At 43.3% G+C, this 16,241-nt stretch overlaps 1 protein-coding gene across 1 annotated transcript in view; it reads right to left on the reverse strand.

Annotated features, from left to right (window-relative positions):
- Positions 1–319: 319 nt before the first annotated feature.
- Positions 320–16,241, reverse strand: part of SRSF11 (serine and arginine rich splicing factor 11) — a 55,048-nt gene continuing 39,126 nt past the window's right edge. Inside the window, exons 4-12 of the mRNA XM_082265607.1 lie at positions 15,019–15,111; positions 13,099–13,148; positions 12,860–12,987; positions 12,696–12,780; positions 10,815–10,940; positions 10,555–10,644; positions 10,356–10,451; positions 6,081–6,219; positions 320–1,104 (exon numbers count right to left, since the gene is read on the reverse strand). Of these exons, the coding sequence (XP_082121733.1) occupies positions 907–1,104; positions 6,081–6,219; positions 10,356–10,451; positions 10,555–10,644; positions 10,815–10,940; positions 12,696–12,780; positions 12,860–12,987; positions 13,099–13,148; positions 15,019–15,111 (1,005 nt within the window). The 3' untranslated portion in view covers positions 320–906. The remainder of the gene's footprint in view (positions 1,105–6,080; positions 6,220–10,355; positions 10,452–10,554; positions 10,645–10,814; positions 10,941–12,695; positions 12,781–12,859; positions 12,988–13,098; positions 13,149–15,018; positions 15,112–16,241) is intronic.

The raw sequence follows: 16,241 nt of genomic DNA on the forward strand, positions 1-16,241 counted from the left end.
GCAAGGGTGACCCCATTCTGACTGCCTAGGCCCAATGCTTGGCAAATCAGCTCTCATTCCATCTTTGAAAACCCATTGATCTCCAAGTGGTCGGTGTTGCGCAGTCTGGTCTTTAAATCCACCACAAAGTAACTACTTTCCAAACACAAGTGACCAAAGCTTACCTTCTTCTGAGAGATGACCGCCCTGAGCAGAGCGGAAACTGTAGAGGGCTTCTTCTTTCTCTTCCCCTTCAGATTATTTTTTTCTCACTATACATCACTGCTTTATGTGATCGCTTATTGAAGAAGCCTGTTTTTTTTTGTTTTTTTTTTAAATATTGTAGCCGACTATATCCTGAAGACCACAAAACAGAGTATTGAGGGGGTCATTCACAGCCTTCAAAGAAATTAAAGTCTTTAAAAAAAAAAAAAAAAAAAAATCACTGTAAATTGACAGAATGCGTCTCATTCCCATGAGCAGAGAAAGGTTCCGATACCTATTCTGCTGCACACAAGACTTGCTGGCTGTGAACACGGGGGAAGGGGTCTAATGACTGCAAACACACATACAGCTTTCTCCCACTAAAGTACTGCTTAGATCTGTCTAGCACACAGGAGAGAGGAGGGAAGGGAATGGGAGGCTAAGTAGCAAACAATGATAATCATGCGAGGTGTTAAGACGCATGCAACATATTTGTTAAGTTGTGCCACACTAGAGAATTGGGGTGGTTTTAATTTTACAAGTTTTTCTTTTTTTTTCACCACACAAAACCGGTTATCCACTTCAATGTTTTAGATCGACAAACCTTTTCAGCACAGCTCTAGTAACATAAGGAAATGTACATTCACCAATAGCTCAGTGTTGCATACAACCAAAATTAGAACATATTAAATAGAAATAAAAATCACATAGTAATAAGGAGAGTTAATCGCTCATATCCATGTCTTCCTCATGATGATCGTCTCCGTTCACTTTGGAGTCCTTTGGCGTGTCGCTGCCCGATGGCTCAGCCACATTTTCGCTGTCTTGTGGCCCGCTGGCCTCTGTAACCAAGTACTCTTCCCGCTTCTCCTTCTCGCTGTCATAGCCCTGCTCCTCTTCATCATAATCCCGGGTTACCTGCTGTGTGGATGGAAAAAGAACAAGATAAGACTTTAAATGTAGGTGTAGCACTACACAACATAACCCACTTGGGCTCAGGAAGGTTTTACCCCCTTCAGGACAAGGCATTTTTGCTATTTAGCACTGTGCTACTTTAACTTTAACTGGCAATTGCGCGGTCATGCTACACTAAACCCAAATTAAATTTATACAATCTTTTTTCCCCCTTTTTTTTTTTACTAAACACTTTAACTGTACTAAAGACACTGCCTGGGAAGGGGGTTACCATCTGGGGTGATTAAAAGTTAAATGTTTTCCTAACATGAATAGGTTACTTTTTAAATAGATCTATCCCTGTGTACAGAGAGCCCTGTGTTGATTGTCAACTCAGGGCTGTGATTGGATACAGCCAATCAGCAGGTCCCGACTATGAATCACTGGCCGGGACATGTTGACTAAGTACCACTGTGTTCAATCACGGCAGAGCCGGCGGGGCACGCGTCTGAACCAGGAAGGAAGCTTTGACGTATAGGTACATCATTATGGTGCTTGTACAAGCCACCCTGCCACAGTATATGTACTGCAGCGGGTTAAATAAGGACACCGAGAACAGCCTTAACCTTGTTTACCTTGGGAGAACCTTTAAAAAGTTCAGTCTTGGGGAATGCCTGAAAAAAAAAAAAACATTTAACCTACAGCTCATGGTACGGCACGTAAAAAAAAAATTGAAAAACATTTTCAGTAATAATCTATTTTAAGGGGTCCCTGTACATAAACGACCAGAGTAAACCTGCCCCCATACATTAGTGGTGAATGCTAGTGGGAGATCTTTTCACCATTACTCCAGGAACCCCTAGAAACCTCAGGAGGAACCCTTGGGTTCTAAAAAGCCTGGTTGAGAAAAGGTTGCTCTAGACTTTAGTACTGCTGAGGGTTTACCATCCTTGTAGAAGCCCTTTGTGAGTGTGTGTGTGTGAGTGTGTGAGAGAGTGTGTGTGTGTGAGAGAGTGTGTGAGAGTGTGAGTGAGTGTGAGTGAGTGAGAGTGAGAGTGAGTGAGAGTGAGTGTGAGTGAGTGAGAGTGAGTGTGAGTGAGTGTGAGTGAGTGTGAGTGAGTGTGAGTGAGTGTGAGAGTGAGTGTGAGAGAGAGTGAGTGAGAGTGAGTGAGTGAGTGAGAGAGTGAGTGAGTGTGAGTGTGTGAGAGTGAGTGTGAGTGAGTGTGAGTGAGTGAGTGAGTGAGTGAGTGAGTGAGTGTGTGTGTGTGTGTGTGTGTGTGTGTGTGTGTGTGTGTGTGTGTGTGTGTGTGTGTGTGTGTGTGTGTGTGTGTGTGTGTGTGTGTGTGTGTGTGTGTGTGTGTGTGTGTGTGTGTGTGTGTGTAACACATACCACCCTATGGCAATTCTGGCTTCTATAAAGGATTTGGAATCATATCAGTGTGGCTCCTGATCATCTTCTGATCACTATGACCTACATAAGAATCCGCCAGCTAAACAGACTGAGAAAGGGAAAATATAAACTGCTCTCACCGCCACAAGCCAGGGACCCATGTTGTCTTGCGCTGTCAGGGGGCGTGGTTTATTGGATTTATCAGTATTATTGGAGTTATATTCTCTTTATTGTTGTATATCCATTATCATACATTATTTCCATGATTAGCGCTGCACCCTATTGTGAGTATCATTATCTGGAACTTGTGCTATTGTTTCAGGTGTCAGCTGCTTCTCCTTAAGCACAGTGTTTTTTCTGGTTTGCATATATTCATAACCATGTCCCAAAGCAGTTTTAAACATGAGGGTTGGGGAACAACCAAAAAAACTCCCAAGGCTAAACATTACCCAACCAGGCAACAGGAGCTCAACCAAACAACCGGAGCCCACCTGGAAAAAAAAAAAACACAACAATACACCCCTCAAAGAGCATCAGGTCCTGCAATACCTTGCGGCCAAAAGGAAGCATCCGCAGATGCCAACACATCCACTTTATAAAACTCTTTAAAAAAAGAAAAGTGTGTGCACCGACGACCGGGTGGCCGCCTTGCAAACCTGAGTCACTGACGGAAGGCCCAGGAGGCACTAAGCGCCCTAGTGCGCCTTGGCAGGGAAAGGAGGAACCTGACCCCTGATGGAATAGACCTGAACCACCGTCTGTCTGATCCATCTGGAAATGGTCACAGAGGAAGCAGACAACCCTTTGCGGTCCATCAGTGAGCACAAATAGAGAGTCTGACTTCCTGAAAGACTCTGTAGCTGCCAGGTACACCCCAATTGCCCAGACCACATCCAAGGCATGCAAGGCAATTTCCCTCGGATGTTTAGGCCTGGGACACAGGGAAGCCAACACAAGGTCTTCATGTAAATGAAAATCAGAGAAAACCTTTGGAAGGAACGATGGGGTGAAGAACCACCAAGCCCGGCAAGGCCAGTCCGGAGCCACTAAGATGACTGGAATCCCTTCTGCCTCGAAGTCTGGGCAGAAGCTTGAGAGAAGGAAGGGCGTAAAAATCAGCTAATACTGACCCTGCGGGGCCACCAACGCGTCTGTGGCATACGACAAAGGATCCCTTGACCGAGCCACAAACCTCTGCATCTTTCTGTTGAGCCAAGACGCCAACAGATTCACTCGGGAGTGCCCCACCAGACACAGCTGATGAAACACCTTCAGGTGCAGAGACCACACCCCGTGGTCCAACGCCTGCCTGCTGAGATAATCCGCCTGCCAATTTTCCACCCTGAGAATGTGTACGGCGAAGAGAGGGCTGAAACAAACCATTCCGCCCACCTTGGAATGCCTGCAACCTCCAGAGCCGCCAGGACATTTATTGTGCCCCCTTGATGATTGACCTACGCCATGGCATTGTCCGATTGAATGCGCACTGGACAACCTTGAAGATGATCCTTCCAATGATCCAGACACAGTCTGATCACTCTGAGTTCCAAGAACTTGATCAATGCTTAAACATTGAAGAATGCTTGCCGAAGGACACCTCCCCAGCCGGACAGGCTGGCATCCGTGGTGACTGTCTAATACAAGCAGAGGAAGGATTTTCCCAGCCGAAGCGCTGGAGAACGAAGCCCACTTTATCAAGGACTCTCTCATTCCCAGACTCAGCCAGATCTGGTATTCCACAGACTGGGGAGTCATCCCATTTGGTCAGAATCTCCCTTTGCAGGGACCTCATATGGAACTATGCAAACGGAACCGTTTAGAAGGTAGACCTCATCAGGCCCAGTACCCGCATCCAAGTCTGGAGGGACGATCATCTGTTGGACAGCAGGAGACAAATTGCAGCCTGCAATGTCTGGAGTTTGTCCAGAGGAAGGAGCACTCTGGCTAAGGCCAAGTCCAGAGTCCTGCCCAGTTAGTCCGGCTTCGTGGACGGAACCAGAGCAGACTTCTGAAAGTTCAGAACCCAGCCGAACTCCAGCAGAATCTGGATCGTGATATCCAAGTTGTCCACCAGAGCAGAGGGAGACTTCGCTCGCAGAAAGATTTTCCAAGTAGCTCAGTACCGTGGTCCCCCGTTGGCTTAATGCTAGCACCGGGGCCAACACTTTTGTGAAGACCCGAGGAGCAGAGGGGAGACCAAAGGGTAACACCACAAACTGAGAATACTCCTCTCCCATGGCAAAGCGGAGAAAACCCTGGTGACTGGCACATATTGGAATATGAAGGTAGGCATCCTTGATATCGATAGGAGCCGAGGAATTCCCCGACACAGGGATCCCACCATCGTTCAAATGGACTCCATTCTGAACTCTGTACCCTGCACAAAGCAGTTTAGTGCCTTGAGGTCCGGGATTGGACGCACTTTGCCTTCCTTCCTGGGGACTGAACAGGTTTGAGTAAAAACCCTGAAAACATTCCGAAGTCTGAACCGGGACAATCACCGCCTTGAAGGAACAGGTCTTGTACTGCCCCAAATAGGACCTGTAAGCTGTCTGGGGACAGGCGCAAGTTGGAAGGAAAAGACCTTGCCGGGGGGCAAGTGCGAAACTCGATCTGGTAGCCAGAACGAATAACTTAGTGGATCCGCTTGTCCTGCACTAGGGAAGTCCACAGGTCCATAAATCAGGGAAGACGTACGTTTAACTCGCAGGCCAGCGCGGAGCTGAGATCTGCGCACGCTTGCTGGCCAGACTGGGGTGACCACTGGATCTAGATTATCCAGTCCATTGCCCAGCCCGGCAGATGATTGTAGATCTCACAGGAAATAGAGGAAAAAATAAAATTCTAACAAATTTTGCCAGGACCAAAAGATCTCAGCAAGGAACTAGGTCCTTACTCCTGACTAGGCAGAAAACAATAGCAAAGAGGGAGTATACCCCCCTGGGACTGCCCTAGGGTGTAGCCAAGATTTTTTCTGCCTAGTGTCCTACTCCTGTGGGGGGCAGTAAAACCCAATAGTTATGAAAACCACGAGCTGTGTCCGTCAATGAACAAAAGAGAAATACATTCGATTGTTATTTTTTAAAAACTCAAATAGTTATGCTGAAAAAACTTACAAAAAAAAAAAAGATTAACATTAAGTCACCTTGCCTATTAAACTCCTTAGCTCCAGGTCAATTTCCCAATGTGGAGTTGACAACCTAATAACTTGCACCTATAAATGTGCGCCTGCCTGTATTCACCAGTTACATACAAGAGTGAGTGGGGTCTTTTTCTCCGCTGGCTAGCTAATAACCGTGCTGGGAAATATATTTTGTTTTCTTTGCTCTGAGCAAATCCCTTTAATGTGCACCTTGCTCTAAAAGCAGGTCATGAATTTGTGTGGTTGCCATTTTTGTTTAGCATGTTGTATAATTGACTGTCTACTGAGGTACCTGAATACTATTTGCAGGGCAACCAAAAAGCTGCCAGGAAATTAAAGACATTTTTGTACAGATCTCCATTCACTATGGCAAACAGACATTTTGCCAAATAAGACCAAATATTGAGAAGGAAAATAAAAATTCCACGGGAAAAAAAAAAAACAAAAAAAAAAAAAACCCCAGCAACTTACTTTCACATCTTTTTCACTTTCTGATCTCCGCTCCCGCTCCTTCTCTTTATCTTTGCTCTTCTTCTTCTTACTGGAAGATCGCTCTCTTTCATCCCTGTTCCTCTCACGATCCTTATCCTTCTTCTTTTCTTTCTTGTGTCTGGAATTTCAAGAAAGTTGTAAAAAGTTATAAAAAAAAAAAAAATTGTCCAATGTACAATATTTCAGAAGCTTAAACAGGGTTTGTATTGCTGCCTCTAGACAGAGAAGCCAACTAAGCACAATGTGCAAAATGCATTGCAGAATGACTGACTTAAAGGAACCCTGTCAAAGAAACCAAGGCTGCCATTACCGGTCTCCTGAAAACGTCAGCTGCCCATGATGTATGATGTATAGGTTTCAACTGTTTTGCGAGAGGTCAGAAATGTTGTCATCTCCCATAGTCTCTCACCACACTTTTTTTTACCACTTCAATACTGGGCCCTTTCACCCCCCTTCCTGCCCAGACCAATTTTCAACGCTGTCACATTTTGAAAGACAATTGCGCGGTCATGCTACACTGTACCCATATGACAATTTTTTCACACAAATAAAGCTTTCTTTTGGTGGTATTCACCGCTGGGTTTTTTATTTCTTACAAAAAAATAGAGTAAATTTTGAAAATAACGGAATTTTTCTCCTTCACTTATGGGCACTGATGAGGCGGTACTAATATGCCACACTGATGGGCACTGATTGTGGGCACTGTTTTTTAACTTTACAGTAATGAGGGCACTGATGATCAGTGCCCCGATTACCTGTCCTAGGCTCCCCTTTGAGGAAGAGACGCTGATCGACTCTCCTCGCCACACACTGACAGTGTGAGGCGAAGAGAGCCAATAAACGGCACTTCCTCATTTACATTTATTGGACACAGCTGATCACATGGGTAAAGAGCCATGTCATTAGCTCTTTACCAAGATCAGGGTCGCGCCTTGTCTTTTGCAACATGGCGTGGCCATGATAGACACACTGTCGCGGGCGCACGAGAGAGGCTGTTCTGAGGCGCCGTCATAGGACGTCATCACAGAACAAGAGCAGCACGGCTCCGTCGTCATTTGACGGTGGGAGGGCGGAAAGTGGTTAATAAGGGCATGTATCAATTAGCTTTTGTTTTTGGCAGAACCACTTTGCTCACAAGTCTATGTGCATACAAAAAGGAGGTCAATTGCACCTTTCAATAAATGATTGCATGAGGGTCTCAAACTGATGTCAAAAGCAAGCTCATTGACACCCTCCAAAGTCCATGAACATGGGCTCAAGTTAAACAATGCATGCATGAGCATTTGTAACTTTGTTATATTATCGAAATGCCATCTTGCAAAGGCTGAGCCGTCTATTTAATCAGCATTATTGGGAGGTGATGAAGTGGTTAGCAACTTTCATTCTCTGCCAGGACTGTGCATATAAGAGGGTGGTTTTGTCAGCACACAAATCCTCCATCTTTCCTGCCCTATCAGACACTAAATTTCCAAAAGCAGCTGTCACTTAGAATGTGTTCAATCCTTCTATTACGCAAAATGTAGGAGAGGTGTGGAAAGCCTATGATCAGATGGGCAACTAGTAGAACTAAAAACAAGAGGTCAGAGAATCCTTGGTCCTGCTACTGCTGAGGACCCTTTTGAGAAAGACAGAAGGCACACCTAACTGGCAACTTCAAACTAGTTGCATTACAAAAAAAACACTTTAGTCTTAGGTTACCAATCCACTCAAATTGTTCGCTTACCTGACCCCACTCCAATGCTGGGGGAGCCTATAGCGGTACAAATAAAGCTCCTTGACTGGTTAAAATTAATGAGAGGCAGGACAACTTTGGCAAGTGTCAACACTACTAGGAAATATGAAGAGTTTGAGCTTTGCCTGATCAGAACAACCTGGCAATCAGACAGAGCAGGGGAACAGAAGCTGCAGCAGGCATGTAAAATGTATGAGTCCAGCTGTTTTGGTTTTTTTTTTTGCTACAGTGTTGTCAAATGTATTTAAAGAAACCCTGTAACCAACTTAAAGTGATACTAAGGTCTTTTTCTTTAAAAATAACAAATGTTTATTTTCACAGCAGCCAAAATAGCAATAGCCCGTTCTTAGCGATCTCCGGTGGTACTGATTGGGCTGCTTAAGGCTAAGCTGACCTGGATCATGATCAATGAGAGGATGGTAGCTGTCCTTCAAGACAAAATGCACCTCTGATAAAACATGGGACCCCAGCGTGAGATACCTAGCAGGCTCCCCATGATCAGGGGGGGAAACCCCCATATAACGGGATCGAGTGGCATGCTTGCGCTACCCGACCCTCTATCGCGTGGATCTGGACACCGATTCTCAGCTGCTCTTTTTTCTCTTCCTTTTTCTACTCCTATCTCCTTTTCTTATTTCTCCCTTTTCACGTTTCTTTCGCCTTTCTACCTTTTCATTCTCTTTACCACAAAGTCATTTATGAAGACGTGGTTGTCATAGGGCCATTGTTGGTCCTCTGCCGCCGCCTGTTGCGGTCAATATCTATACCTGACATACCAGTGGCTCCTTTGCAACATTACCAGAGGTGCGGGACTCCAAAACTAGTCATGGTACTATATGCTAGGGGCTGGGTGGCCGCTCTCCCCCTCGGGGTGCAGCATGATCCCCTGGGGGCGCCGGAGAGGGGTGTGGTGGGGCTCTGGCCAACCGGCACTGATTTAGTTCACAAGAAGAGCCAGCACTATTTTCAGATGTGTATGCCACAGTTACCTTGAAGGCCATGTCACTGTTCCATGTTTTCTTGTTCCATGGTTATTGACTAGGTATCTTTGTGACTTTTTTTTTACAAAAATGTAACAAACATATTGAAATCTAAAAATAACAAATGCTGTGCACAGATACTTTTGCACAGAGCAGCCCAGATCCTCCTTTTTTCGGGTCCCTCGCCAGCAATTCTAGCCCCTTCCTCTTGTCGAGTGCCCCCACAGCAAACCGCTTGCTATGGGGGGCACCCGAGCTGAGGCTCTGTCCATTCCAACATGGAGCTGCGGTTCGGCCCTGACCACTCTTTTCAAAATGGCTAACTGGCTTTGATTGACAGCAGCGGGAGACACTGCTGTGTCTTAGACAATCAAGAGACACTCATGGATCGAGATAGGGCTGAGGTAAATATTAAGGGGGCTGCTGCACACTAAGGCATAGAATGCATTAAGATAAACCTTCTGCCCTTATCACTTAACATGCAGGTAAAAGCACAGTAGAACCAAATACTTGCGGCATTTCCTTTTCCATGCTTTAGCCAGTGTGCCCTTGAACGTGCTAGAAAATTAACTACTACTGGAACAATCAGTTCCCTAGTTCCTCACATCCCTTTACTCTTCTGGGCTTGTCCATTTACGTTCTGTGCTGGACCAGCGCCTGTGTCCCTTCCCGCACTATAGAGTGCCACTTAAATGACAGTTCTGAGTCTGTTGGCATCACATCCAAGATGGCGGAGCCCAGCAGACATTTCACAGCTTTTGGATGTCTACACACGGGAAGGATTTTACAAGCAAAACATACATACACACATACTATATATATATATATATATATATATATATATATATATATATATATATATATATATACACACACACACACACACATATACATACATACACACACACATATACATATATATATATATATATATATATATATATATATATATATATATATATATATATATATATATATATATATATATACACACATACATACACATACATACACACACATACATATATACATACATACACATATATAAAAAAAAAAAAAAATTGTGCGTATAAAGCTTATAGGAAGTTTATTGTTGGAATATATAGTGTGGCAACAGGATCTCTTTAAAAATAACTAGGGTCTCCTTTGCGCAAACCATAAGGAATGGTTCACACCACAAACGCACTGAGGATCCGTTCTGGATACGTGTTATCATCCGTGTTTTTGGTGCAATTCAGTGCGTTTTTTACGGTTCTCAATGTACAGTGGTCCGATGCGTTTTTGATGCGTTTCAGTGCATTCTAGTGCGCTTTACTGCATTCCAGTACAGTCCAATGCAGGAAAAATGCAGCATGTTCTACTTTTGTTTCATGAACTGGAACGGACTGCACCAGTGTGAACTATGCAATTGGAAACCATACAACCTACTTCCATGTGTTTTTGATGCAGGAAAAAAAAAAAAAAAAAACGCACTGGACTGCGTGGTGTGAACTAGCCCTCAAGGGTAGAAGCACATACACTTATGGTCATTAAAGAAATTACCTCCTTGGTGAAGGAGAGCGCGAGTACTTCCTCTTCGGTGACCTTGGCTTCTTAGGAGACCGAGTTACACTTCGACTCTTCCTGCGCCTCCGATCTCTGTTAAAAATAATACATTATATGATGCATTTGAAAGCAGATAATTGGCAGATGCTCATTTCATCCTACATTAGGATTTTACACACAGCAAAAGACACTTTACCTGCTTGTGCTTCTAGACCGTCTGCTTGTGCTATAGCTTTTGGGAGGCGTTTTGGATCGTTTTTTTTCTTTTTCTTCCCGCTTTTTCTCTCTAAAACAATTTAACATAAGTTAGAGATACTGAGTCCAGAGTACAGAGCTGTATGTTTTTTAATCGTGTGAAGTTAAAAGTAATAGCAATTTTGGAAGGGGCAAAGGTTCTGGAAAAGGGTAGTGAACACTGGATGATGAATACATAGGAAAAGGCAAGTTGACAATTACCTGGACTTGGACCGAGTGCGGCGGGGTCTTTCACGTGAGTGTGATCTTCGCCTGCGTGGGCTCTTTGATCGTCGCCGGCTTCTAGACTTTGAATGAGATCTTCTCCTTGATCTGCTTCTAGATCGCCTAAGGTGGTAAGAGAAACAGGCTAAGATTAGAATTAAAGATTGATTTAAGAGTTTGTTTGTGCAGAGCAATACAAAAAGGGTCACTTAAATTGCTTAAGGTCCGCCCTACAGCAGTTTTACAGCAACAGGATGGCACCTCAGTGCTGGATCACGTTACACATACACACACACACACATATATATATATTATATACACACATACATCACACACACACACACACACATACACACGATCCGTCTCATCCAGGTCGGGGGCCTATGTAAACAAGACAACAGATGGAAGGCATGGATCCTGTGTCTCTGCAGAGCAGGTACTAGGATTCATGTCTTCCCCTAGTAACAGCACCTCCCATGGTTTAGTAAAACAGTTAACCCCTTCCCAGACAGTAACATTAGTACGGTGACAGTGCATAATTTTTTTTAGCACTGATCACTGTATTCGTGTCACTGGTCCCCAAAAAAAGTGCCAAGAGTCAGAATGTGTGCCGCAATATCGCAGTTCCGCTATAAATCACTGATCGCCACCAATAATAGTAAAGAAATAAATATATCCCATAGTTTGTATACGCTATTATTTTTTGTGCAAACCATACGCTTATTGGGATTTTTTTTTAACCAAAAATATGTAGCAGAAAACATTGGCCTACAGTTATGAAAAAAAAATTTCAAATTTTTTTTTTTTTAAATTGGATAGGTTTTATAGCAGAAAACACAAAAACACAAAATCAGAGGTGGTGGTGAGTAAATACCACCAAAAGAAAGCTCTACTTGTGGGGAAAAAAGTAAATACAATTTATTCGGGTACAGCATCGCATCACTGCGCAATTGTCAGTTGAAGTAACAGTGCCATAATCGCAAAAGAAAAAAGCCAGGTAATGAAGGTGGGTAAATATTCCGGAGGTCATGTGGTTAAAGCGGACCTCCTTAGCAGCATATATACATACTTTCCTTTTACTCTCCTGACACTTGTCACTGGGAGCAAAAAGGAAAGACCTGTATGAAATGTGAGTCAATTAAGTCACCCTTGAATGTCACACGGAGTGAACCATGTGCTCCTCTACCTAAATACCAATATTGCCTTAGGCTTTATAAGCTACTTGGGTGGATGGGTGGAGGGATTCAAATAAACATTTTGCACAAAGTTATAGTGTCTGTCTGTTATGCCCCGATTCCCAACCATCACCAAAATACCAGGGGGTCAGAGCTAAAAAGTAGCAAGTTCACCACATCTGCCATTGCACAGGCCTAGTGGCTGACTGTTAGGCTCAAACAATGGATCAAGATATCAGATCACATGATCTTTCATATCAAGAACAAGGTATTTCACAGTGACCGTTACAGAGGGGGCTTCAGAGGTTTGCAGAAGGGCAGATTATAAACTTGCAAGGGAAAAGGTTTCGTCGGTGTCTACCAACTTAGCTAATCAACGAGAGCTAAAGCAAAAATCACAGCAACAATGACATATTAAGGGGCAGGCGTACTTTTGTGCTGAAGATGGGACAAAATACTTGCTTCTTTGCACGGATCATCAAAATAGTATTTAAACTGTGCGCTGTGAAGGGGGAAGAAAGCCTCGTACACTCCCAGGAGAGGCTCAAAGTACAAGTATATTTTTACTACATTAAGCTCAGTATGGTGCACTGTGGTTACAGGATCTCTACTCTTGTGAGGCAAACTTAACATTAAAGGCCTCTGCGTGTTTTACTACAATTTTATAACAAACATTGGAATTAGATGCAAAATGATCTCTCACCTGTGTCTGGAAGAAGAAGGCGTCCTCCTCCTCCTGGACCGTGAACGTGACCTTGAATGCTTTTTCGACTTATCATCCTTCTTGTCTGAAATCAAAATATGCAGATAGCTCTCAGATCCCTGATCAATCAACATACAGAAAGTCACATAGGACCTGGCACTTACCTGGCTCAATAGCTGCAGATATCAAGGACTGGGCCTCCCGAACACGCTTCATTGCCTCCTCAATATCTTTATTAGAGGTATCAGACTTCAGACTTGGTGACCCTAGCCCAGCCGTCACATGATTCAGCCTAGAAACCAAATACATGGTATAGTTCATTCAATGCCCATACAGAATGAGGTGCAGAAATGTGCTATGAGAAAGCTGTGGGCTTAATAGTTAAAGGGAGAGCAAGACTTACTTTGGATCCACTGTGCTCATAAGCTTCAACAGCTGATCTGCTGCAAGAGACTGGAACCAAACACACAAAAACACATTAACTACAAAATGACAGTCAATGCACAGAAAGAAAAAAAATCTTAGCTTTCAAAGAAATTAAGAATCTTTACAACATAACCCTGCCTGGCCTTCACAATATACCCATAAAGAATGCTGGCCCTTTGACTACCACGGAAGAAACGCACACAGAGAAAAATGCTGCCAATGCTGACCTCTAAGGCTCGGTTCACATATATGCGATGCAGGAAGGCTGCGAATTCGCAGCCTGTTCCCGCATCGCACACGCACCCCCCGCAGTTCACACTGCCATGTGCGATACTCTGGGGGTGTCAATGTAATCTTAACGACACCCCCAGTTTGATCGCATATCGCAGTGCGATCGTGCAGCTTGCACAGGATCGGATCGCACAAGTGTGAACCGCTGTGCGATCCGATCCTGATGCGGCTAGAAAAAAGGGTCCTGTGCGTGTTTGGTGCGGCTGCGGTGCGAATTTAGCCATACAAACTGTATGGCTAAACTCGCACCGCACAGCCGATCGCATGTAATGTCGGAGCAGTGCGCTCCGATATTACATGCGAACCCCGCACACGCACAAGTGTGAACCGGGGCTCAAATGCAATCTACAGGGTCATCCCCTGTATTTTCACATTACTAACAAATTAAAGACCCACCAAAATATATTCTGGTGACTGTATTGGGGTTAATACATCTTATTTTAGGATTACAAAAAACAAAACAAAAACAAACAAAAAAACAAAAACAAAGACAAAAAAAAAAAACACATGATCATTTTTCCCCAGATTAACTACTTCCTGACCAGCCACCGCAGATACACTGCAGCAGGCTGGCTCTCTCCTGCACAAACCAACGTACTGGTACGGCAGTTTGCAGGAGCTCGGCGATCACTGCAGGGCCTGACAGAAGGCAGTGTGCCGCTCATCTATCACTGATTGAAACAGGGACACCTTTAACCCTTTGATCGCCCCTGGTGTTAACCCCTTCCCTGCCAGTGTCATTATTACAATAACTGTGCATATTCTTAGCACTGATTACTGTAGTAATGTCACTGGACCCCCCCCCCTAAAAACGTGTAAAAAAAAAATGTCAGGTGTCCGATCTGTCAGCCACAATGTCGCAGTCCAGCTAAAAATCGCATATTGCCGCCATTTATAGTAAAAAAAATAAATAAAATGACAAATCTTTCCCCTAGTTTGTAGACGCAATAACTTTTGCACAAACCAATCAAAATACACTTATTGGGATTATTTTGTTTACCAAAAATATGTAGCAGAATACAAATTGACTAAAAATTATGGAAAAAAAAATTTGTTTTAATTTTTTTTATTGGGAATGTTCTATAACAGAAAGTGAAAAATACCGTTTGTTTTTTCTTTTGAAAATTGTCGCTCTGTTTATAGCGCATGATCAAAAACTGCAGAGGTGATCAAATACCACCAAATAGAAAGCCCTGTTTGTTTTATTTGGGTACAGTGTCACACGACCGTACAGTTGTCAGTTAAATAACGCAGTGCTGAATCGCAAAAAAAAAAAAAAAATGGCCTGGTCATTAATGGGGGGAAATCCTTCCAGTCCAGAAGTGGTTAAAATGCAGGCCAAGCTATCCAGTAAAAGTGACAGTCCCCATCACACCTGAGTATTTTGCAGCTCGAAAATACTCAAAGCTGAACCCCATATCAATTGTCCCTGTTCACGTTTGATTATACAGGTGCACGTAACTCAATACCTGAAGCTTGAAGAGATGTACATAAGCTACTTTTGAGGCAAAATTAGGTATTTTTGGACTCACTCCATTGGGAGTACATGAAGAGATGCAAGATACAGCAATGTCACTTAATTCAACGGTCAAAAAGGAAAACCTACCTGTGAATTTAGATTGGCTCCTGGAAGAGTGAGAGCCGCAAGAGTGGGATCCAGTGTAGGTGCTCCCAACGCAGAGAGGGGAACAGCTCCAATCTAGAGGCAAGTAATATCCATTGTTATGCAGAAACATGCCTATTCTGTATATGGATTACATATAAAAACAGGATTGTGTGGTACATAAATTGCAACTACGCCTATGAAATACCAAATGAAAATGGAGCACACCCATTGTAATGAAATGTGCCCAATCCGCAAACACATTTACAAGAAGGCGTTCAATATTTTAGAGAAAACAATGGGGGGTGATATATGCGCTGCCACTTAGGTACTTGTTGAGAGGGACTCTCGAAGAGCTATTGGTGTATTCTGAATGGTAAATCTCTATTTAGATGTGGATATGAGATTAGGACAAAGTCCTCCACCCTCAGCAGCCAATTCTGGTATTTTTCACCAAATACTAACAGAATTATTATACAAGAAGTGAATCAGCGCTAATGGGATAAAATCTCAAAAAAGCTCTGAATGAGCTAACATTACATCATATCATAAAATTCTGGTTAAAATGTATGGATAAAATGTAAACAAAAATATAAATATATGGACTTGTGTTGACACTAGTGGGCCTGGAGTGTATCTGACCATAAACAGTCCCTTCAACAATAAGGCTACATTCACACCTGAGCGTAGCGTTTTTCGCGCGTTTTTTACCGCGATTTTACCGCGATTTTTGCGGCGTTTTTTACCGCGATTTTTACCGCGATTTTTGTGCAGGCGTTTTTAGATTGAATAGAGATCAATGGAAAACGCCTGTAATCTGCCCAAAAAGAAGCTCATGTACTTTTTTGAGCGTTGGGCGTTTTGTATACAGCGTCAAAACGCTCAGATGTGAACAGGGGCCATTGAAATGAATAGGATTTGTCTTGTTGGGCGTTTTGAGAGCTGATCCTAGAGCAGAAAAACGCCCCAAAAACGCCCCAAAACGCCTAGATGTGAACGGAGCCTTAGAATAAGATATCTAGAAAAAGCCCAAAAATCGCATCTTGTGGTCAGAATCGCAAAGTTAGAAATATATCTGTCTTCAATAAAAATATTAAATTTTCAAACATATATCTATCTTCACTCTAAGAATCTAAAACCATTAATCAAAAGAAAAAAATCAGAACATGCGATCACAGTCGCAAGCAAGATCTACCTTCAATCCAAAATCCAAGAAATCGCTGAAC

The sequence above is a fragment of the Pelophylax lessonae genome, assembly GCF_965119305.1.
Source record: "Pelophylax lessonae genome assembly, chromosome: 8".
NCBI lineage: Eukaryota > Metazoa > Chordata > Amphibia > Anura > Ranidae > Pelophylax > Pelophylax lessonae.